The sequence below is a fragment of the Lytechinus pictus genome, chromosome 12 (genome assembly GCF_037042905.1).
Source record: "Lytechinus pictus isolate F3 Inbred chromosome 12, Lp3.0, whole genome shotgun sequence".
Classification (NCBI taxonomy): Eukaryota; Metazoa; Echinodermata; class Echinoidea; order Temnopleuroida; family Toxopneustidae; genus Lytechinus; species Lytechinus pictus.
This window is the reverse complement of record NC_087256.1, coordinates 18,221,469-18,246,696: the sequence shown is the minus strand read 5'-3', so window position 1 is coordinate 18,246,696 and position 25,228 is coordinate 18,221,469. Positions and strand designations below refer to the sequence as shown.

General features: G+C 34.3%; 2 protein-coding genes across 4 annotated transcripts; one reads left to right on the top strand and one right to left on the bottom strand.

The window, feature by feature from the left end:
* Positions 1-2,684: 2,684 nt before the first annotated feature.
* On the top strand, positions 2,685-13,981 carry LOC129273634 (3'-5' exoribonuclease 1-like). Of its 2 annotated transcripts, none has more exons than XM_054910700.2 (6): positions 2,685-3,236; positions 4,564-4,697; positions 8,697-8,910; positions 9,220-9,303; positions 9,886-9,995; positions 11,029-13,981. In XM_054910700.2, exons 1-6 carry the CDS (start codon positions 2,808-2,810, stop codon positions 11,306-11,308), a joined length of 1,251 nt encoding a protein of 416 aa, XP_054766675.2. In that variant the 5' UTR covers positions 2,685-2,807; the 3' UTR covers positions 11,309-13,981. The 2 variants fall into 2 exon arrangements, with proteins under 2 accessions (XP_054766675.2, XP_063963321.1); XM_064107251.1 differs by having other exon boundaries at positions 2,702-3,236; positions 9,886-9,999; positions 11,718-13,981.
* A 278-nt stretch (positions 13,982-14,259) lies between these two features.
* LOC129273633 (F-box only protein 36-like) lies at positions 14,260-22,185 on the bottom strand. Of its 2 annotated transcripts, none has more exons than XR_010295208.1 (6): positions 21,744-21,882; positions 19,186-19,294; positions 18,256-18,428; positions 18,005-18,139; positions 16,915-17,399; positions 14,260-16,350 (listed from the first exon to the last, which is right to left on the bottom strand). XR_010295208.1 is itself a non-coding variant. In XM_064107252.1 (6 exons), exons 2-6 carry the CDS (start codon positions 21,882-21,884, stop codon positions 17,322-17,324), a joined length of 636 nt encoding a protein of 211 aa, XP_063963322.1. In that variant the 5' UTR covers positions 21,885-21,915; positions 22,103-22,185; the 3' UTR covers positions 15,418-17,321. The 2 variants fall into 2 exon arrangements, 1 of the variants encoding a protein (XP_063963322.1); XM_064107252.1 differs by adding an exon at positions 22,103-22,185 and having other exon boundaries at positions 15,418-17,399; positions 21,744-21,915.
* Between the last annotated feature and the right edge of the window lie 3,043 nt (positions 22,186-25,228).

Here is a 25,228-nt window from a genome sequence, read left to right as displayed (position 1 = left end):
GCAATGAGAAATACCAAATAGATAAAGAAGTACATTTTTCTTATAAAAATATGTATTTGTATTTTGTATGAGCCCTGAATTATTATTTGTTTATTATTTGTATGCCATTGTTCCTTTTGATGTACATGACAATATATATTTTGCCTAAAGAAGTTTTATTGGGTTTTTTTTCACTTTGATTAAGCATGTCAAGAAGTGAATTTTTTATGGTGGTCTGTTTATAAACTTTGTCTGAGTGAAATACCAGGGGCAGTGGAGCGGTTTTAAAAGTGTATGGATGGGGGCTGACCGTGCAACAAATCAAAGTCAGATGATCATTCTTATGTTTTTGTACACAGTTTGGTAAAAAAAAGTGGGGGCTGAAGGCCCCCCCCCCCCCCTGGTTCTACGGCCCCTGAATAATAGAGTGTATGTTGAAAAAATAGCAATATTGCTAGTGTTTTATGAATATCAAACTAATATAATATGCAATATACATTGTGTTTTTATTTTACTTTTGCAATAAAGTTTATATGATATAATTAGAGCATATTCTGCTGAATAATATGTTTTCTGTTTTGTTTTTTATTCCAAATGTCGGTATCTGATTGGTCAAAAATGAATATTAGGCTTAAAAGTTTTGATCAACATCAGAGTCACAATGATTACTATCATGAGGTATATGTGCAAAATGAAAATATATTGCATTGTAGTGCATTGCACTGTGAACTATCCTAACCATAATAGCGTTTGCCTGAATTAGGCCATGATATTTCATTTTTAGAATCTCTCTATATTTAGTTTTTTCTAGTGTGTAATTTAAAAGTAAAATAATATCCTTGTGATTTCAGATAAGGAAGCTAATGGTCATTTTTTACTGCAGAAAATAGATTCAGATGCTGTAACATTCCTCAGCTCCACTTCTGAAAGATGGCTACATCCAAGTCACCTGGATATGATAGCCCCACTACATTCACTAATGCTAATTATTTGCCGACTATCAGTTTAGATTTTTAATAGTAACAGGGGAGAGGAGGAAGAAGTGGAGACAGAAAAGGAAAGATAATGTAGAAAGAGAGTGGGAGGGGAGAGAAAGAAAAGATGTTGAAAGAAGGTTAGACTGAGTGAAGGATTTGAGGAGGGAGGGGAGAGAAAAATAAAGAATGTGTGCAGAGAGAGGGGGAATGGAAGGGAGAGGAAATAAAATGTCAGAAGATGGAGAGGGAAAAGCAGAGAAGGGAAGGGAGAGAAAAGGAAAGAGAATGTAGGAAGAGAAAGTGGGGGAAGAAGGGGAGAGAGGGAAAGGAAAGAGAATGTGTGAAGAGAAAGTGAGGGAGGGAGGGAGGGGAAAGGAAAGATGGTTTGGGGAGAGAGAGAAAGAAAGAGAAGGGGAGTGAAAAGGGACTTAAATGTGGGGAGGGAGAAAAAAAAGTAGGAGATGGTGTGGGAGAGATAAAGAAAAAGAAGAGTGAAGGAAATGAAATGTGGAGAGGGGGAGGGAAGAATGTAGGAAAAGAGAACAAGGTGGTATGATGCGAGGAGAGAAAGGTAAAGAATATGGGAATAGAGAATGGAGAGAGAAGAGGGGGGAAAGGGAAGAGAGAGATCGAGGGGTGGTCCAAGGCAATATCAGTAAAAACAGACCAACATCAACAAAGGAAAGGTGATTGAGAGATCAGATATCTAGCAAACCGTAGGAAATTTGAATAGAAATTACTGAAGGGAATTTTTTAAAAATACATCGGCCTAATTAGTGGGTAAAATAGATGGAGAGATGATTTAAAAAAGGGAATGTTAGACTGACATGTTAAAATGAAATGTATAACATCCAGGGAAGGGAATGATGCACAGAAAAAAAACCAAACACTTTATGTCAAACAACTGAGGAGAATGGAAAAAGAAATAAATCGAACAATTAAAGGAATGATAAAGATTGAAGAAAAAATAGGCATGATGACCTACATTGTAGAACGATTGCAAAACAAGAAAAGACGTCGGGAAGAGGAAGAAGAAAACAACATAAGAATTGCACAAGGCGGATCATAGAATGATGACTTTGAAAAAAAAACATTCCAAGAGGAAAATGACAGAATACTGAAGGGAAATCAAATGATTGATAAATTGCGGGAAACTATGGGGAAAGAATGGGATGTTGGGAGATCAAATTAAGGATTTAATTGTTTTAAATCAAGAAAAATGGGGTTGCAATTTAAGGTACAAGTGAGAAATCCACCAAAAAAGCCGGTAAAGGGATAGATTGTATAAAACTATAAACAACTATAAGAGGCCTATTTTCAAAAGTTCATCCCGTAATTCACCTGTCAGTATATATTAGGCCCTATATGTTTCTGTTAGTTATGGTTGAGTATATTTGTTTTGCCTGATCTAAGCTTCTTTACCAGTTTTCTTTGTTTTTCATGAACTGACCTTCGTTCTCAATATTTAAATATTATCCATCATGCTATAGTCTTAATTATTCTCACTTTCAATAATCCTATAAATTTGCACCTCAATATTTTATGGAATTTTTATTTTCCAAGATATGGCCTACTATTACAAAATTGTTATTTTATTAAATTATTTTCCAAGGTGGGAATGCAACACAATGACTAAAACAAACAAACAAACAAAAACCGGCCCCAGGGCTAGGGCCAAATACTTGTAAAACCCCAGTGTAAACATCGTCAGTAACTTCTGCTGAAGCAAAAACAAAAACAATAAAGGTATCGGCGCGCCATTCGAAAACAGACGAAAATGGCGTGGTGGAGGCGTCTACTACATTGAAAAATCCATTTACGATTCATATATTCGATGGATTTGCAGATATAATGATAGTTTTGGAATATGTGCTCATTTTAGGGAGCGTCATAGTCGTTTCATGTTTTATTTTGATATCCTTCGCCATGAATTCATCTCCGTCCACCGCGGAAGTTCAAGCACCTGACAAGGGCCATAGTCCCAGTCGCAGGAATCGACGTGGTCGAAAATTAAGACAAACTCCCCCAAGTTCATCGACACCGCAACAGAGACAAAGTGCCAACGTGAGGCACAGACGAACTCGACTCGCTGACAACGATGATACCGTCGAAATGCACATTGATGATCCTCCTCTTCCAGAAGAAAATATGGATATTGATGATGATGATGTGGACTGTGAATGTGGTGTGCAAAACACAATGTCAAACAAGACTCGGATTAAAGAAGGAAGGGAGAACAAGAGACGAAAGGAAAATGAGTCATTGTTGGTGACAAAAAAGGTGAATCTGAATCATCCAGGGATATTAATATATTCATAATCAATTAATCATAGTCATAGATTTTTATTGCTTAAAAATGAAATAAGTCACTCCACGCAGCCATTCTCAGTGTGCACAAACATGACAAATGCAAAGTGAATGTCAATGTCTCCACCACTGACAAAATAAACGCAAGTGAATGGATAGACCAAAAGCTTCAGTCTATGTTGTTCCGCTGAACTATGTTGGCTCCACTCAAACTAAAGTAAAATGTCAGAAATTGTTAAATAAATCCCCAGAAAAGATGGCTATTCCTGTCAGTAGAGGCGCACGGCCAATAGGGGAGACTCTCTCCAATAGGGGAGACAATCTCCCACATTGGAGACTTGCTTTGCAAAAGGACAAAAGAAACAACACCAACAAAAGTATGATTTTTTCCACCCAAAATTTTGTCTCCCTGAGGTCAGAAGCCCATTTGTTTTGTGTGTGATTGACAACAAAATTCCTTATCAAAATAAAAGTAGACGGTGAATTTTTAAAGTAGACGGTGGAAAGGGGTAATTTTTCACGAGGAATCTGCTTATCACATTTTTATTTGCCGCCAAGGTTATCCTTTTGCAGCAAATGTAAGCAAAGGAAATTGGACTCCAAAACTGGAGACTGTCTCTGAAATTGGATACCCAAATTCTTTACAAAAGTCTCTGATATTGGAGATAATCTCCCACATTGGAGACAGTCTCCAATATTGGCCGTGCGCCTCTACTGCCTGTCTAGTGAATGGACCAACTGTTTGCACCAAGTGCCATGGTCCAACAAAACTTGGTTGTAAAATGAGGATTGTTTATCCTTGGAAAGTAAACTTACACCTGCATAGCAAGGAAGGGGCAGTCGGCCACCCAAAACATCCCCAAGAAAAGGGAAGGAAGGTAGTTTGTGGGTTTTTCTTACATTTCTTTTTTTTTCAAAGAAATAAAACCTAAACATGCTCTCTAAATTTGTATATAAATTTCGGAATCCTCAAGAACTTTCAGAAAAATTATGATTTTGTATGGATTTTTTAATGACCATTTAACTTAATTTTAATACCAATACATGTAGGTGCACTATAATTAGATTTTGATGATTTAACACAAATGGGGCAAGTTTAAAAGCATGGCCAAATAAACTAGTCATTGAAAAGATCAATCATAATATTACTTGATCTATCTGAAATTTTTATTGATTAAAATGTTAAAATCACTAATCTATTTTGATACTGTGCTGGTGAAAAGACCTTTTCCTATAAGTTTACAGATAAATCCAGTGCTCTGATAATAAGAACATCTTCAATTATTATTTATGATTGCAGGATTCTTCTCCAGCTCGACTGAAAGACTTCAGCCATCCCATCTACAAAGAGATGTCGTTAAGAAACGGAAGTGTCAACAGAATGACCAAGATTGACCTTCAGAATACTTTGCAAGAACTTGGCCTGAACAGATTGTAAGACTTTATATTTTAAACATAAAATTTTGAAAATAAAAAATACTCTGGGCTGAAGATACTTATATCTGAATAAATAGAGTAAAATTCACAGAGCAAAATGCTGAAAAATTCATCAAAATCGGATAACAAATAACAAAGTTATTGAATTTTAAAGATTTGCATTGTTCAGGTGAAACAGTTGTACATGTCGGCATGTCTTCATGAATATTAATTAGGTGGGCTGATGATGTCACATCCCTACTTTCCTTTTTCTTATGTTATTACATGAAATCAATTTTTTTTTAATTTTCTCATAAATGTGTGGATGATGTGTCTCCATTATGATGAAATAAGTTGCAGCAAGAAATAACTAATGCACTTAATCTGTTGTAAATTCAATTCTTTTAGTTCTTGGTAGAAATTTTTTGAATAAACCTGATTTAATGTAATAAAAGAACAAGTGGGGATGTGGCATCATCAGCACACCTCATGAATATTCATGAAGACATGCTTAGAACTGTTTCACCAGAATAATGCAAATCTTTGTTTTCTTTTATCCAATTTGATCAAATTTTTAGTATTTTGCTCTGTGAATTTACTCTATTTATTGAGCTATAAATATCTTCAGCACGGAGCATCCCTTTAAGCAAAACACCCCCCTGAATTTGGCTGCCAATTCATCAAAAGATTCTAGATTCCCAAACAATTACCTTTATTGTCATGGAACTTGCAAGCTGCTCTCCTACTCTTCTTTTTCATTTATTTTTTCCCCTGGCTGTTTCAAATGTAAAATCAGAGTATCAAACAGCATTATTTCTATAATTCTGAGCAATTTGATCAGCTCTCTATGACCATTATTGAATAAGGAAATCAGTGCCCAATAAACATTGCAGCACGTGCACGCGTCCAGGTTTCTTATACTCCCCCCCCAAAAAAAAAATATATATATATATATAAAATAAATAAATAATAATAAAAAATAAAAGAAATATTTGAACAGGATGATTTTAATTATAGTACTCAGGTATATATGTTTAATAATCTAGAGAAAGTTTGTCAATTGGTATCGGTGCACCTGGCATAATCTGCTATTCTATGCATGCAAATAATATGATAGTTTATACAGTGCGTCCCAAAAAAAACTATACACTTTTGAAATGGCTGCCAAATAAAAAATGTACCACTTTGGGGGAAAAGACTTATAGATATGGAAAGCCTATAAAGTCAACTTTCAAATGACACCAAAAAGTTGGAAAACTATTCATGCTTGAGCGAGCACTGCCCACTGAAACAAAGGGTATGAAAATTAGGGTGGGCTGGAATTGGCCTTCCAATTTCTTTCAGGTTTTTTTGTTTGGTACTTGCAAAGTTGATGGTTATTTGGTGAATTAAAGATCAGTTGTGATCAGTTTGTTGTTTGTGAAAATTTAATGCGTTATTAAATTGAAATTTAATGCATGAGTGATCATGAATTGGGTGCAGCATTTTTGTCTTATCATGTGGATCTCAACAATGTGTTCACGATAGTCAGAAGAGGGGGTAATATGACTTAGGTAGGTGAAGTACGTTGATGGGATAAAGGTCAACAGAACATTTAGCAACCCCTCTCTCAATCTCAACCCCCCGCTTCTCTCCTCCTGAGAGACTAAGCTCAGCTCATGAGCTAGGCTGGGCAGGAATTAGCCTTACAGTTTTTTTGAGTGGTTAGTCCTTTGGAACTTGTTAAGCTAAATAAGTGAGTGAGATAAGTTTTGGTTTCTTAGGCAAATTTCATGAGTTACTAAATTGAAATTTAATGCATGAGTGAACAGGAATTGTAATTTTATTGTAGCATATTCATCTTGTGAACCTCAGAAGTGTCTTCGTGCATGAGAGTCAGAGTAATGTGATGGTACCCGTTACAAGCAAGAGGGCGAGATGTGCTAAGACTTGGTTAAAAGGGCATTCCTCTTCCTTTTTTTCCTTTTACAAATTAAAAGTCATATGTACCCTCCCCTCTCCACCTCCATTTCCCAGCCCCCCCCCCCCTCTCTGCCTCACTTCCTGCATTGTAGCCTATTCAAAACTTAACTGCCAAGTGACCGGTGGCTGATGGTCAGTTTTTTTTCAATGATTACCAAGAAATTTAATGATTATGATGATTAATGAAATAATTAATTGAAAAAAACTTAATGTTTGATTGATCACATTGCACATTGAATAAGTTGATTTACTGATAAATTGTTGATTAAATGATTGATAGGAAAAAGTTGATGTCCCAATTCAGAATTAATCATTAAATCAACATTCTGCTCTGGACTTTACGCGTACATGACAATAGCCATCAATCTCTCAACAGGAGGAGAGGGCGGGAAAGAGGGAGGGGCGGGGGCTGAATGTTCTGTTGACCCTTATTTCATCAACCTACTTCTCTCACTTAAGTCCTATCTCACCCCCTATTCTCCCGACTCCCATGAACACATCGCTGAGATCCACATGATAAATTTGAAATGCTGCCCAAAAAGAGATCCAAATGATTAAGGTGAAATGCTGACCAAAAAGTGTAATTTGTGTTCACTCATGCATTAAAGTTCAATTTAATAATTTATAAAATTTGCTTAAGCAACAAAAACTGGTCATGGTTGATCATTAATTTATCACATCGCCCTTAACTTTGCAAGTTCGAAAGGATTTGCCTCTCAAAAACGTACATAAATTGGAAGGCTAATTCCAGCCCACCCTAATTTTCATACCCTTTGTTTCAGTGGGCAGTGCTCGCTCAAGCATGAATAGTTTTCCAACTTTTTGGTGTCATTTGAAAGTTGACTTTATTGGCTTTCCATATATGTAAGTCTTTTTCCCCAAAGTGCTACATTTTTTTATTTGGCAGCCATTTCAAAAGTGTATAGTTTTTTTTGGGACGCACTGTATATGACACCTAGGTAGATCCTTGGCATTTGATTGGTTGTTTGATATCGATCATTCGGACCATTTTACAATGACGTCATCGACCGTGCAAATTAGGATCCATTCATCGTGCAATTTTGGATCCATATGATTTTGTCCATTGCACGCGGGCATTGTACACGACATACGCGACAATCAACAGTCCGAGCTCACTCTGCATGATCATATTTTGCATCGAATAAATTTCCTATTAAAATAATCTAGTTTTAAGTGTCATATAAACCAAATAATGAATGTTCCTTCATTCGTGCAATGGACAGAATACTTCATTCGGTGAATGATGAAATGAGTGATCCATTCAACTCGGCTACGCCTCGTTGAATGGATCTTTTCATCTTTCACCTCATGAAGTATTCTGTCCATTGCACTCATAAACATTCTTATTTGTATAATATAAACATTAAGGAACTTTTGATGAAGTTGCAGAGGGGCTTATAACTTTGTTTTACTTTATACCCACCTGTAAATCAAGGTAAATTTGGGTTAAATTTGATGTGCTTAGTTATAGCCAAATATGTATGTCTAGACTTGTCTAGATGTTGGGCACAAAAGAACTAAAAATATTTTTTTCCCGATATTACATCACCTAAATCACTGGTCATAATTCTTGAAGATTTTTTAGATTTCAAATAAATGTGCACGTATGATAGTTTGTTTATAACGGATTTTCAATACACCTCCATCAATTTTTTGATGAATATTGAATAACATTGAAATTATCATATTTGTCTTGCATTACATGTCTAGCAGTCAAACTTTGATTTTACATGTAATGTTTGCTTTTCCATTTCTCCTCTATGCAGAGGTAGTGTAGATGTCCTAAAACACAAATTAAAGCACCAGAGTATTCTGAATAGTCCTTGAAGATTTTCTGAAAGTAACATTGGAATTGACTTTTCAATTCACCTCCACCAGTTTGATGACTAATGAAAATATCACAATAGTCTGCATTCTCATTAACAAGAATGCAAAACATTGTGATGTTTTCATGGTGACTAGCAATTAAGTAGCAGTAAAAATGATGTATACAGGTGTAATCTGTATCTGCCTTCCTAATTCTCCTCTGTGCAGAGGCAGTGCAGATGTCCTGAAACGTCGTCTGAAGCACCACTATTCCAAGGAGTCCCTGAAGGTGGCAGGTCTGTCTACTGATGTACCAATCAGGTTTGACTACCTATGTGTGATTGATGTAGAAGCGACGTGTCTGGAGATCAACCCAGTAGATTACGTTCATGAGATTATTGAGTTCCCCATTGTTCTGCTCAACACAAAGACGTTACAAATTGTGAGTAGTATTAGTAATAATTTGTGGTAGGTCACCATCGTATGACTTATTGATATGATACCCTCGTTCTATTTCTCCAGTTTTATTTGAGTGCCCTGAGCTCCCACATGAAGTGGATACTGGAGCTCTCTAACAAATCTTCATCATGAGATTTGGAATAGATGACTTAAATGCAAGTGTTTAGAAAAATTGATTTTAATTAGTTACAGAAAAGGAGTTTTAAAATTTTGCAGTGACATGCTCTGACAAAAGTGCACATTATATACCCCCTGTTCTTCACGTTTATTTTTCTTTCTTTTTTTTTCACAGGAAGACACATTTGATGCATTTTGTAAGCCTGTTGTCAACCCTCAGCTCTCCAAGTTCTGTTCACAACTCACAAACATCTCACAGGTATATAAGCAAGTTTTGATAATGAATGTTGTCATACTCTTCTTTTTCTGGATTGACACTTAAATATTGCCACGATATGCACCATTTTTCCTTCTTTTTTTTCCTGTATATTTCAATCACGAAGTGTCTTTTTCATTTCCATAATTTTATTCTTCAAGAAGGGCATTTCTATGTTTGTCTGACCCCCCTTATAAGTGGGGGCATTCTTTGAAATGATTTCTCTCTGTTTTTCAATTCAAATGAATAGTAGTTATCATGGCCTGAGCACCTCCTTAAGTGAAGAATGGGGAAAAATTTGGGTCATACGTACAAATACATCGATTATTTCATGGAATTGCCCAGATTTGTTCTTGATATAGTGACATGAAACAAATGTTCATTTTCCTCAACATTGTGTTCTTATTAACACTGTCTCTTAATTCACTCTGTGTGATGTACAGATATTTCAGGTATTCCTAAATTAATGAAGAAAAAATATGTGTAGTGAATAAATGAATTTCCAATCATATTATTCAATATGACTGATATACTGTTTAAGTATATACTGCTTGATTAATTCTGAAAGCATTTTCACTTTCCCAGAAAATGGTTGACAAAGCCGATACATTTCCTGTCGTTTTGGAAAAAGCTGAGCGATGGATGAAACAGAAGGGCCTTGGAAGTAAACACTCATTTGCAATAGCCACAGACTGGTCAGTATCATACCCCATTGACATTGTAATAACAATGTATTTTAAATTGGGAACTGTCCACCATAAAGCTTAATCATACAGCAAATCTTCTTCAGTATGCCCTGTGCTTTAATATAGAATTGATAGATATGCCCCCTTATGAAACAGTTTGACATGTCTTGTGAATTTTTAGGACAATAACAAATCATGGCAGTATTCTGGTGCCAAAGCTTACACGTAGTTGTATGTTCAGGTAATGTGGGGCATCGTAAGAATCTTGCAATCAGTTGCAAATATATTGGGGGTCCCCAAACCAATCTTACAATGAAAAAAAAAATATTTGTGCACAATCCATTACCAGTATAAAAGGAGAAAATTACATGTGCTGGAAAAATCTAGAATTCATAACATTGATAATCATTCATGCATGACAGATCATAGTGCAGGGAATAATTTTTCTGGTATCGCATCGTAATTCGCTCCACATTATTAAAAGACTGCTATGCATAAAGTCTTGGTATAGCATATTTCTACATAGGACTGTACATTACTTAGTTCAGAGCTTTTCTTTTATGGCCAAAAATGCTATTCAAATTTGTAAAGCAAAATTATTCCCTGCAATGTGGAACTGGGTGAAAAAAAAACAATATCTTCTCTTTCCTATACGATTCATTAGATTTTATGATAACCAGGATAGGATTTCTTGATTTACAGCTTAGTTCATCTTCTCTTTTTACAATTACGGTGTTGATAGCGTACAAATAATTACTGTATGTCTTGCACAATTAATTGCAAATTTGCAATTCATTACTCATCTGCTTCTTTCAACAAGGAATGTCAACAACTTGATTTGCTACAGCTTAAATTGATCTATCAAATTGGATCAGAAATTGGCTACTATTAGTTGCAAATATTTTCTTACATCACACCTGACCTGAGGTGTTAATGCTGTAACTAACATATTTGTCAATCCCTATTTAGGGTCATACATACCAAATCTAATTGAGTGAACTTGCTGGTCCACTATATTTTTAAGTCCTGTATTCCTTTACAGTTCTTTGGACATGGACCTGTACCTGAAGCTGCAGTGTCTGGTCAGTGAGATCACCTACCCCCAGTATGCCAAGGAATGGGTGAATATCAGCAAGGTCTTTGCCAACCTCTACAAGACCAAACGGTTACCGCTGAGGGCCATGCTGGACAGTATTGGGCTGGCCTTCATAGGACAGCCCCATAGAGGGATAGACGATGCCAGAAACATTGCCAGGATTGCGTTGCAGCTGATCGAGGATGGTGCGGAGATGAAGTACAATGAAAAGCTGACACCGACATAGCAGAGGGCTTTTTGTTAGATATGAAGTAGAAAGAACTGTTCATCTGTCTTTGGTTACTGACAACTATGTAGCAAAGGGTTTTTGGAGAGTTGTGACATAGAAAGAATTGTTCATATGTCAAAGGCAGCTGGCACCTCTGCCCCGACAGTGGCCTCAGAGCACTTTGAAGACAGGAAAGATAGTAGAGTCAAGCTATTGTTTGTTATCCGTGGTTGTCCCTCCAATCCAGTGTGTACTATGAGTTGTCTGGTTGCATGAGGAGTTGTTATCAAAATGCAGCTTAAAAATCCAACGCAACTTGATTTTCAACCAATCTGATGTGCGTACTTGGGGATTTGCAATTGATTTTTAGTTGCTTTCAAATGCAACTCTTTCTGCAACAGACCCACTGGTGCTATTGTCACTACAGAAGTTGTTTTTCCCATTTCAAAAAAGGTACTTTGAAGAACAATGTCCAATCAAGGAACAAATGGATCTTGGTTTGGTATTTTTGTAATAGTATTATATTAAGGTAAATTGCCACTTGGTCTCCTATCACTCTGTCTGCATTCCTTTTGGTCTCATCCCACATGGTCTAATACTAGTTGGTCCACTTACCATTTGGTCTAATTGCCATTTACCATTTTCTTATATTTTGACTTTAGACTATACCCATATCATATGATATATATGGTATATGAACCAATTTTTCATTTGACAAACTTCAAAATAATTAGTAAACGAAGTAGAAAATAGACCATTCGGGCACTAGATTAAGACAATTAGACCAAGTTAGTGTTAGACCAAATGGTGGTTGGACCAAAAAATTATTAGACTAAATTGATAGTGGACCAAGTGCGTCAAGCCAGAATGGTACGAGACCCACTGAGAATCAGACCATCGGCTAGTATGCCAAGTGGATACTGTAAGAATATCTAGTTTTGAGTTACTTGTAGAAGAAAGAGCTGAAAGGCTTTAGATCAGTATGGCCCATAGATTGGAACACCTCCAGTAATGTGTACTGGAGCTTTTTTTCATAAAACTTGTATTTTTATTGCGATTTATTTTATCAATGTTGAAGATTACATAATGAAGTGTCATTAACTTACAATATCACTGGGCACTATAAAGAAAATTATTCAACTCACCATTTTAATTTTTTTTTTAAAGAGGTAAAGAGTGAAAGAGAGAGAAAGAGGAAGTGGCTTTGTGAGAGAGAGAGAGCATAGGCAAATTTTTTTACTACTACTAGGTTATATCAGTTCATGCTATAGTCAACATTATGAATAAGATGTTTGCACGTTGCAGATTAGTTTAAAGGTTTTAAGCAAGTTTATTTTCTAAACCAAAATAGTCTGAACTTTTCACTTTATTCAATTTTATGTGCATTTACAATGATCTTTTGTGCATTAGTTTTAGTGAGTGTAAACAGTATATTGTTGCCATCATGTTATTTGTTTGTATAATCTTAGTTACATGAGCAGCAATCAGTGACTCTGGAATTCTCTTGATCCACCCGTCTTTTTTATAATTAGTTATGCAAATGATTTTCATTCCAGAAGACCAGACTTTTATCGGTTTTCTCCTTTTATGTATTTTTTTCAATTGATCTATGTATTAGTATTTTCAAATATGCATTTTTAAACCGTTTCTAGTGTTGGAAGGAAAATCGTTCCCCTTGAACATGAAACATGTGCGAGATCGTTTCACTCGTGACTTCTCAGAGAATTACAAGAGATTTCTGAGAATGCACTAAAATCAAATTTATGCATGTTTTTGCATGATTTGATTTGGGTTAAGGGACACACTCATGGGATAGGTTTAACAGTTTCTAACATTCTCTGTATTGGTGAGTGGAGTCAACGTAGTTCAGTGGAACAAGGAATGTACGGAGACTGAAGCTTTTGGTACACTCATGGGAATGCCTTAAAAATTGTGACAAATTTGAAGAGTGAAAAATGAGAAGTAAACTTATTAATACCAGCAGCAATAATTTCAAAGGATTATTAGGATTCCAATAGTGCTAAGGATGAAAAGCTTTATGTGCCATTCTGTGTTTGCTTGGGAAATTATTATTATGAATGTGCTTCTCTTTTTCAATGTTTTTTTTTTAATGGTCGCAAAATAAATACTAAAGGAATATTTTCTCCTGCTTTTGAGGGAAATTTGAAACTATTAATGCATGTCAATCCCCGCACGACGGGTTGAATTGTATGATTAACAAATTGTCCCTTGGCTGGCTAAGAGTAAGTAGATTACAAGTGCCCTGTATTTTCAATTCAGAAGTTACAGGTAGATTTTCCTTAGAAGTTTAAATCATAATTTCTTAAGCATAGACTTCCACTTGGGCTCATTATAGAGAATTTTACCTTGACCATATTGTACACGTAGGTCCTAAGTTGGATGGCTACAAATAGTGAGATTCAGAGTGATATAAACTCAAATATCAAAATGTTTTACTGATATGCATTTATATGTTCAAGTATTGTCTTTTGAAATTGGATATCGTAATATTTTGTATGATGCATAGCATTCTTCCCAAAAAGGACTTAGCATGGCTAAGAATCCCCTAAGATCATCAATGTAAAGAAGAACAAGATGTATTTCATTGATAATATTTTGGTTGATAATATAATGTGACTTATATGACGTACAAAAAAAATAAAGCGCAATTATTTTTTATTGATAAATTAATCATTTTTGTTACTTTCATTTCTTTTTTAAGACATCTCATTTAAGTTTAAGGTGCATTGAAAGTTTATAAGTGGGCTGTGGTCCCGGAACACTCTGGGCTCCATAACTTAAAGCTTAGTGATTAATCATAGGGCTGATTCTACGATTGATTGCATTGATAACTTTGTGTGATCACTCCTTAAAAAAAATCAGCCTTAAAAACAAATGCCAAGCTATATGTTATGGGGCCTTCATTTTTTTTTTGAGAGTGGATGATGTTCCGTTACCATTGTAAGTGGGTATGAGCTATGTTGGTATACATGCTTGAAAATTCACTGCAGTCATCAGAACCAAGCCATTTTTAACATTGCAAGAAAAAATTTAAGTAAAACATGTTTGATCGGTTCTGTAAAATTCTTTCATTTTATGAGTAGCTTATGCATGAGAAGGGTGGATTCAACAAGATGTTTAAAAAAATTTTGTGTGCAGCTTTTTAAGTGACATTACAAGATATATATGAAAAATACAGAATCGTTTCGAAATGTAATTGTAATGTGATTGTGGATTTTGGGTCAGGGACAAATGTTGATGAAAATTTCCAGTTTTCAGAATATGAAAAAGTCAATAAAGCAATTTGAAAACATAGAATTAATTGAAAAACACAAATTTCAGGCCCAAAAGTGCATACATGGAAAATCTGCCCATCAAACCTATTCACAGTGTTGCTTGCATTGTAAACTGCAGTGAGTAAGCTTTATCATATTTATTTTTTAATACTATAACGCCAAAGAAAATGAAACTTGCATTTTAGAAAACAAAATACTAGGGACTTAAGCATTAAATTTCAGCATTTGTGAATAAGAGAAAGATGGCATATCAATATCAACTTTTGCATAATCTGCTTTTCAAAGAAAACAAATCTCAATGGTCAGATATTTCAAGACAATAAAATATTTATTCAAATTGTTTCATAAACAAAGGAATGAACTGTAACAAGCAAATTTACAATAAAACACTGCATTGTTTTAACAAGAATAAATCTCATAAATTTACAAGATATATACAGTACATTATCTATATGGATGCATATTTATTGATATGTGGAAAATTATATTTGATCACATTTATTATACATCTGTTTATTTTCGAACTGTTGAATATCCATGAATACATGGAAACACCAGCAATTCAGCATAACCAGTCTAGTCTCTTCAAGGCATACAGCTTCGATAGATGAAATTTACTACCTTGCTAAATTTGACTAAATCCTTGAATATATTGAACACAATTGACTTTGATTTTATAATAAAGGAATGTAATTCAATATAGAAATAAGGAATGCTTGCCACAAACACTATTCAACTTTTTCTATAGAAAATTGATTAAATCTGACAAGTTACACTAGTGGATGGATTATTTCAGCATAAAGTTAAATCTATTAAATTGTCTATCATCAAATTACATATTTTTCTTAGTTTGTTTATTCTGCCTGGTTTTACAGCATAAAATCTCTATATACATAAAAGGCCACAAATCTGATAAGACCGTTTTTTTTCATCAAGAACAAATGGCAATGGATGCAAATGACAAATTCAGCATTAGCGTGTATTACAATGTAGGATCCAAAGCTTCTCCAAACATGGCGGTTCTGGTGCATCATTACTTGAAATGTTAACAAGAAATTCATACTTCTAAATCCCTGCCAAACTATTCCATACTGCGATTTTTCATCTTTGGCAACATTTGTGAACTGTTGCCTATGCCCATGAAAACCATTTTGAAAAATCAATTGAAAAACTTCATCCTAATACCACTCAACTATATTCAACATCAGGGCCCTGTCTTACAAAGAGTTACAATTGATCCAATCAATCGTAACTCTATGTAAATACATCAATGTCATAATTCTTTTTACAAGAAATTTGCAAAATGTCCTTTGTAAACAAAGTAGAACACACCAAATTGTCAAGAAATCAATGAATTTATGAATATATATCTATTCTTTTAAACAAACATGCATTTTAGATGTTGTTTTTGCTGGCTTTCCATAGTTGCAATTGATTAGATCGATCTCAACTCTTTGTCAGACGGGGCCCTGGTAAATATTCCTGTTCATGACCTTACACTGAAACCATTTCCTCTTTAACAGATCACAAGCAGAAAAAGTCTAGTCTATTTCAAGACATTCTATATAATCAAATCCCATTAACCAATTTTACATCCAACCTTCATTCAGCTGTAAAACATCAGGGGAACATTTCATGAAACAAGAAGTCAGAATTTTCACCGACTATTCATTATAAGCAACCAAAATCCTTGATTCTGATTGGCTGAGAACAAATTAGTCGGTGAAAATCACTGACAAACTCTTCATCAAAGGTCAAGTCCACCTCAGAAAAATGTTGATGTGAATCAATAGAGAAAAATCAGACAAGCATAATGCTGAAAATTTCATCAAAATCGGATGTAAAATAAGATAAGATATTTCAAAGTTTCGCTATTTTTCACAAAACAGTTGTATGCACAACTCAGAGACATGCAAATGAGAGAGTCAATGATGTCCATCACTCACTATTTCTTTTGTTTTTTATTGTTTGAATTATACAATATTTCTATTTTTACAGATATGACATTAAGGACCAACTTGACTAAACCATAAAATGTTAATCAATGGTTATTCCACAAGTTCAGGGAGAAATAAAACTTTGTTTCACAGGACAAAGGAGAAAATAAGAATATTTCATTTTTCATATAATAAAGTACAAAAGAAATAGTGAGTGATGTCATCAGTTCCCTCATTTGCATACCAACCATATAACTGTGTTGTGAAATTAAGCGAAACTTTAAAATGTCGTAACTTTCTTATTTTACATCGGATTTTAATGAATGTTTGTTGGATTTTTCTCTTTTATTCAAATCAACTTTCTAGGGGTGGACTTGTCCTTTAAATGCACTTCTGAATGCTTTATTGCATCTTGGAGCAATTATGAGCACTTCAAGCACAGCCACAGCAAGTGTCCTCAATGTGTGTTATCCCACTTTTTCATTATCCAACTATAGAGGGCAGCATTGGCAATAATGAGTCCAAACAATCTTTCTTCTCATATCTGATATTCTGTGCAGCAAAAACATCATTCACACGCAGTAAAATAGTAATGACACTTCCAAACCCTAACCCCCAAAAAACAGTTAACACTTTGATCTGCTGACAGTCAGAAAGGTGTAGATTGATTATTCTTTACAAAGCAATTTTCAGCTACACCTTTCTGGCTGTTAGCAGATGATTTCATGGTCTCATGACTGTACTCTAACCGTGAAAGGACACTTTATTTCATCATTGTTTTACATTATCCATCCGACTTTAATCATCTTCTGTCAGGAATGCTCTGGTGCCACTATCTGGAGATTGGATCCTTTGTTGATGTCTTCTTAGTTTGACCTGCGTATGGTATAATATTAATGATGATGACGATGATGATCATTATTATTTTTTTATTATCATGATTATTATTATCACTATTATTATTAGTATTATTATCATTATCATTTATATTATTATTATTATTATCATCATTATTACTACTACTACTTCTATTATTATACTAAATTTTTTTTATGTAGCACAAAGTACAAGGAAGTCTCTAAGCACTCCAAGATAGAAAATAAGTGATTAGTATGAGAATAAAGAAAATAATCATACTTCTTTTCACTTACAATATTTCAAAAATAAATATGTAAACCAAATAGCAATTATACAAAGTGATAATTACACGTAGCTCAAGGGGTCATCAGACCTTCTGTCAATTGACCAATGGCCAATGTAACAAAATAGAACATGGAAAAATGTAAAATCAAGGGCACCATAACATGTACAGCTTAGTAGCGATTGATCATGTGACTGATATCTATGCTTAATTGCACTGGGTATTGCATATGATCAATTGTAAAATTCACCCCATAATCTATCACTAAGATTCATGTAAAGGGACCCAGACTGCATTAGACCAAATTGTTTAAAAGCATATTGACCAAATTGCAGCTTACCTGGAGTTGAAGTTTATTAGTGAAGAACATCTTCTTCCATCCCATTTCCTCAGCCAAAGACCTCATTTCATCTGTGACAGCTGTACCACAATGCGTCTCATAGATCTGCTCCCATAATGCCTCTGCACTACAGAGCTAAAGAGAGAGTGGGTAAAGAGGCAGACATTGAGAATGGGAAAAATGTTACTGTTAAAGGCTTATAGCTCTTTTCTGAAAGAAAGAAAGAAAGAAAGAAAGAAAAGGAGAATTACCTCATAAAAACTCTTGCAGGTCTGTGACAGTCTGGCAATATCTTCCAACTCTAGGAATGAGCACATGTAGAGCATCAAAGGTTTGGGAACCCTCATGATATAATCAAAACATCCCTTGGAAAGGAGCATTGTGTAGTTCAAAACACCTTCGCCAAATACTTTGCTAACATCAACTGAAATCAATCAAATACAAATTAAATATGAGTAACTCCTTATCACACACAATAATATCAATGTCATAAATATTCAGAAGAAATTTAAATATACTACTAAATTTAATTAGTTATGGTAACTAAATCGAAGAAAAGAAACACACATCATGAGGCTAGCATTGTCTGTTTTACACATTCAAATAAATTTGCAGCTAATATAGGTTTGATTGGTTGCTTTGAATAAAAAGTTTTTAATTCCATGAACTAAATCATTTTATAGTTAAAACTTAGTATAAAAATCAACAACTTATTACAATAATATACACATAAACAAAACCATGAATATGTGTAGTAAAACAGGCTTTATTGCATGACATGTATTATTAAGTATAAATTGAAATACCTAAACAGAACCTTGAAATATTTTAACACTGATTCAGCAAATTGAGAAAATAAAGAATGATACACCCTGATACCTGCCTTAAATTCTGTTTTAGTTTCACCACTATGATTTAAATACATTTAAAAATGCAAGCATAATGTCATACACCATCCAACTATAAACCAATATACAAAAGAAAATTTTTAATAGTGACATCACACAGCAAATTCAAATAAATTTACCACAGAAATATATCAGTATAGAGACATGTGATAAAGAGTTTATCACTTTGTATAAAATTAGATGAATTATACTAAATCGAAACAAAATATAAATTTCATACTAAATCCAAAACATAATATATCATTCATTAGCATACAGAGATTCTACACTTACACTGCATTCTTTCATCATGCTGGAAGTCTTCCAATGGTTCGATATTTTCACCTGGACTAAGCCTCTTAGCATCATTCCTCAGTGTAATCACCCATGTTCTCCATATCACCTGAACATCAGGGAGAGCAATGTGAGAAATAAATCAGAAATTATCAAGATAAACAGGATGGGGAAACAATTATAAGGCCTGTCATTTAAAGACACCCCACAGGAGCCGTAAACGATTAGAGATAGAAATAAAGTTGGATCAAGTCTCTCAACATAGAGTGTAATGAATGGATGAAAATAATCAGCGCGTGACACTGGCACTGGTCCGACGGTCCCAGACCAGTAAAAATTGCTGTCGGGCCAGTAGCTTTTCAGAAATAGCCAGATTTACTGGTCTGACATGACCAGTAAAAAACATATCAAACTAATATAAATGATATTTTCTCCTCTTTAGTATCTTAAAAAATGGCTTTCCAAAATTGAGAAATGGTTCTCATGAATTGCGTTGTGTTGTGTGTGTATGTGTGTACTGTTTGTTAGTACATTTTTTTTGGGGGGGGCAATAAAAGCAATAAAAGACAGCAAAATAAACAAGTCTTTTTCATGTTTTTCTTTTTTTGGGGGGTGACCAGTAAATTTTAGGTTTGAACCAGGAAAAAATGGAAAAACTGGGTATCTACTGAACTGACTTGAACAGGTTGGACCAGTAGAAAAAAAAGGGTTAGAGTGGAGCCCTGGATGAAATGCAGTCTTATGACTTAGGTGTTCAGGCTTGTCTTTGAGCCTGCAAATGAGCTTTTACTACGAAAAAAAAGATAATAAAGGAGTGATGCAGAGGACACAAGTTTGTTGAAGCACAATCAACAACAAAAACAACATTTTAATAGATAAAAAGAAAATGATAGAAAGGAAATTAAAAGAAAAAAAAAAGAAGAAAATCACAATTTTGACAAATAAAAGATGAAATGTAGACCTACAGAAAAAATAGCAAAAAAAGAATGAGAAAAAGATATAAAGAAAGGGAGAAAAGAAAAGAATATAAATGCAAATTTTCAAATTTAAATGTAAAATAATTTGTTGCCGATTTCAAAACATCGCATGCACCACTCACATGTATTGCGAGGTTAGTATTAGTATACTAACCTCGCACCACGAACCGCGTTTGGCAGTGGATTTCTAACTAGTGGGTCGCGCGTGCTGGGATCTCACTTCTTGGGTCCACAACACACGACTTCTATGGCTTAAATTTTCTGTGCGCGGCGGCATGTAATGAACCCTTGGGTGCGCATGCATGAGCTCAGACCCTTACGCATGCGCATGTAAAATTATTTATATGTGTGAGGAACTCCATTTTGGCTCTAAATCACCAATTTTGAGACTGATAGATCATAGTTTAGAAGCATGGAAAAGTGAAACAATGTGAAACTGAAAAGTAAGAATATTACACTCATTCAATGAACAAGGTTATGATATAACCTTGTTCTCAGTTACATCTCTATGTGTGGCAAAATAAGGTTGACAATGTTTGGCTTTTTTTCTCTTTTTCTTTGGGACAAATGCTTGATTTTTTACACTGACAGTTTCCATTACACCTATTCCTTATACAACTTGTCCCTTAAGTAAATTTGATTCTTTAAATTATTTTTTTCTTAATTAAAAATAGAGATTAAAAAATGAAAATTTTCTTGCCATATTACTTTCCACCAATAGAGGGCGTACACAAAAATATGCCCAAAATTCAAGTTTTTGAGCGCTCTAGTGAATACAAAAATTATTCCCAAGTTACTCATGAAAAACAAATTGCAACTGTAGTCTGTATGGAAATTAGTAATTTTGGTCACAAAAGTGATATTTTAATCATTTTTTAAAGTGTGTGCTCTGTACAGCATTGGCATGCCATAGCCCATAGTCCAACCTGTAGATTCCCCACAGGCAGGGTGGTTGCAGTGAACAAGTGGAATATTATTAATATTACTTTTTTTACTCAGTTGTTGTGTGTCCGGACAGGTTGTGTGTCCGGACGATCAGCTTTAGAAAGTCATTTGGAAAAATTTACAAGCGAAGTTTCATAAATGTTTAGTACAAAATGTTAGGAAATATTATAGAGAACAAAATAGAAGATGATTACAACTATTGAATTCATATTTTTAGTGTAGGCCTAGGCCTAATCCAAAGACAAAATAAAAAGAAGGCTTCAAAAATATAAAGTGTCCGGACACCCGACCCCCCATCCTACTAGTAGGCCTAGTTTTATTTAAAGATCATGATGTTGCATGAATTTTATATTTTCCCCCCATAAAATCCCACCTTTGTCACTTGGAGTATCAGAGCAAGTTTTTAGTCTCGAGTTTCGGGTAGGTGGAGCGTAGTGTAGCGGTAGTGAAGTGGAGTGGAGCCTGCACGAACATCGCTTGACTTGAGGTAACCGACCGTCGACTGGCTAAATAACACACATTGAACTCAATAATATGGGACTGAATAATACTGTTAAACGTGTAGCTCCCATTTACAATCATTTTCTACGCAAACTACGTATTTATATATAAGATATTTAATATCATGAATCTTACTTCAGTTGTGGTTATCTTGAATTCGTGAAAATTCTTTGAAGGTGGAGGAGCTTGGCCAGTAAGGTCAAGAAGGACACCGTCTTTTGGAAGAAGGGACGCCATTTCGCACCAGTCTATTTCTCTAAAATATTTGTAATTCATGACTTTGCACCAGTCTTTTTGCAGTTTAGTACTTTAAATCGGAAATAAAAAAAATAATATTCATGAAATTTAACTGGAATTGAAGATCTGAAATAATTACTTATGATAAAATTAATATAATAATTCATACGAATCAATCTTTTTCTAAAAATGCTATATTTTTCTGTTAAGAGACAGAATCGGTACAAATAGTTATAACATTGCCAATTTTAAATTACACTGTTGTCAGGGTACCTCTATGGGTACCATTATGCAGAGCAAAGTCGGTGTCCCTAATCAATCCTGGCCCTGTAGCTGTCCTGAAAAGACACACCCCTACCCATAGTCGCATAGAGACATATAAATGAAGTCTGCCATCAGTGGAGTACTACGGGGGGGAGGGGGCGGGGGCACAGTGGGCACGTGCCCCCCCCCCCCCCCCATCGGCTGGCAAAAAAAAGGAAAAGAGGGAGAAAGAAAGGGAAACGAATATTCATAATTGGGGAAAGAAGAAGAAGAAATTACATTATATTGTATTATATTATATTATATCATATTATATTATATTATATTACATTATATTATATTATATTGTATTATATTATATTATATTATATTATATTATATTATATTATATTATATTATATTATATTATATTATATTATATTATATTATATTATATTATATTATATTATATTATATTATATTATATTATATTATATTATATTATGTTATGTTATGTTATGTTATGTTATGTTATGTTATGTTATGTTATGTTATGTTATATTATATTACATTACAATACATCACATTGTATTATATTATATCATATGACATTATATTATATTTCATTATATTATATTTCATTATATTACATAAGAAATATTTTTTCATAACTTTATGAAACACAATTTGCTTAATGTGTCCAGGGGGGCGTTTCATGAAAGGACTTGTCGGACGTTTTATCCGACAAGTACTGTTTTATCCGACAGTTACTATGGTAACAGTGACTCTCAGCCAATCATTATCAAGGAAAGTTGTCAGATCTGACAACTTGTCGGACGAAAATGTTGATGAAACGCCCCCCTGGTGTTCGCATTGTCTGCTAATGAGATAAATAATCCTGTTCAATTGGATTAAAGGGGAAGTTCACCCTGACGAAAAGTTATTGTAATTTTAGCAAAAAAAATGATAAAAAATATTGCTGAAGGTTTGAGAAAAATCCAACAAAGAGTAAAAAAAGTTATTAGAATTTTAATTATTTGATTTGTGACGTCATATGCGAGCATCTTTCCTACATATCGAATGACAAAAAAATAAATGAAATGTCATTTTTTTCAGAAAATTGAAAATGGGTTTACGTACCCAACTTCACACCCGTTCCTAAAGAGAAAAAAATAAGTCATCATGCACGAACCATCAAAAATTTGAAATTTATGCATTTTATAATACATAATAATATATGGGGCAGCTGCTCGTTTATGACGTCACAAATCCAAAACTTGAAATTATAATAAATTTCTTGATCTTTAATGGATTTTCGTCAAACCTTCACCAATTTTTTTCTGTTTTTTTTTTACAACAAGGCTTTTCTTCAGGGTGAACATCCCCTTTAAATGGGGGGAGGATACTAAAACATCCCGTTTTCAAGTCAGTATATACACCAAATATATTTCCTCGCAATTTGAGCTTTTATAATTTCATGTAGTGACATAAGGCCTATATGCTTCTTTCAGTTTCATGACTATACTTACAGTGATTGCCCTTTTTAAGGTCTAGCTGAATATAAAACATTTTCAGTCAGTGCTTACGTTCGCATTAGTGGATTGAGATATGTTTGCTATTCTTTGTCCTCTTTTTTCTGGTCTGAATATCAACATTTTGCGCTCTCTCATCGTTTAGGTTTGAGAAATACGTATGGTCTTAATAAATTCCTATAAATAAGCCTAAGAATGTCCCTCTTCAGGTCATGATTTAAAAAATTGCTTATAATGTCCCTTTTTAGGTCTGAATATCAAAAACTTTCAGCTCGCGCGAATATTTAATTTAATTTCATTTAATTTATTTTTCATTTCCAACAATCATTTTACAATAAGTTTTGTTACATTCATCTTGATATAATTGTAATCAATAAAACAAGGAAACTTTATATGTATAATAATCAAGATAACCATTTATTAGGTCGGAAACGGGGAAGCTGCTAAAAAGCGAAGCTTGTATAGAATGCAGCCTCCTATAACATATTCGTATGAACAATGTAAACAGAACACAAATACAACTTTGTAGAAATTCGAGCATGAATCCAGTTGAACGTATAGTTTAAAAACGAAAGAAAGAAAGAAATAGAAAATGAAAAACCGAGATCAATAGTCTCCAGATTCTTGCCCCGGCACTTACAGCGAATCACTGGCGTAAATCCCGGGGGGATGGGGGGGGGGATACATCCCCCCCACTTTTCGAGGAGGGGGGATGGCCTGTACAAACATCCCCCCCCCCCCCCACTTTTTACGAAAGAAATGAAAAAAAAAAACATCACAAGTGATAATTGTTTTATTGGTGAAAATTCTTCCTGAAATACCGCTTAACAAATAAAACAATATTATTGAATCATAAAATGCAAATAAAGAGCCAGTTCACCATTTCCAAACGAAATACTTATGTCCTTATCATAACATTGAAGAGAAACTCCCGTTTCTTCCAATTCATCAATGTTGGGGTCTCTGGGAAGGGATTAAGATGGAATGTCAATTCTTTTTTAATGTAATCTCTAATAAAACCATTAAACCATCATGGGGTAAAAAAGATAATAATATTGGAGGGGTATTTGCCATATGGACATACAGTGGCGTAACTACAGGGGGGCATGGGGGGCACGTGCCCTCCCAATCGGCTGATCAAAAAAAAAAAAAACGGGGAAAAGGAGAAAAGAGGGAGAAAGGAAGAGAAGCGTATAGTGGGAAAGAAGAAAATATTATTCATTATAATGTTATATTATAATTATGTTATGTTACATTACATAAGAAATATTTTTATCATAACTTCATGAAACATAATTTGCCCAGGGCCTACGTCTTCATTGTTCCTGGTGCTTGTATTGTCTGTTAACGAGATATATAATCCTGTTGTACTGAAACATCCCGTTTTCAAGTCAATATAAACCAAATATATTTCCTAGCGCTTGAGTTATCATTGTTTAATGTAGTGACATATGCTTCTTTTTCATGACTCAAAAGGTGATTGCCCCATGTTAAGGTCTTCTTATATATGAAACATTTCCTGTCCGTGATTATGTTCGCATTAGTGGATTGGTGAGATATGTCTGCTCTTCATGAATTCCTAAAACCAGTCCTTAAAATGTCCCTTTT

What these genes read in the sequence shown, in the direction of transcription:
- LOC129273634 (XM_054910700.2), top strand. Translation starts at nt 2,808, where the DNA reads ATGATAGTTTTGGAATATGTGCTCATTTTAGGGAGCGTCATAGTCGTT. An exon ending in CATTGTTGGTGACAAAAAAG is followed by an intron (nt 3,237 to 4,563) that starts GTGAATCTGAAT and finishes TTATGATTGCAG; the next exon opens with GATTCTTCTCCAGCTCGACT. An exon ending in ACACAAAGACGTTACAAATT is followed by an intron (nt 8,911 to 9,219) that starts GTGAGTAGTATT and finishes TTTTTTTCACAG; the next exon opens with GAAGACACATTTGATGCATT.
- LOC129273633 (XM_064107252.1), bottom strand. Translation starts at nt 21,884, where the DNA reads ATGAATTACAAATATTTTAGAGAAATAGACTGGTGCGAAATGGCGTCC. An exon ending in GCATGATGAAAGAATGCAGT is followed by an intron (nt 18,429 to 19,185) that starts GTAAGTGTAGAA and finishes GATTGATTTCAG; the next exon opens with TTGATGTTAGCAAAGTATTT. An exon ending in CCTGCAAGAGTTTTTATGAG is followed by an intron (nt 18,140 to 18,255) that starts GTAATTCTCCTT and finishes CTCTCTCTTTAG; the next exon opens with CTCTGTAGTGCAGAGGCATT.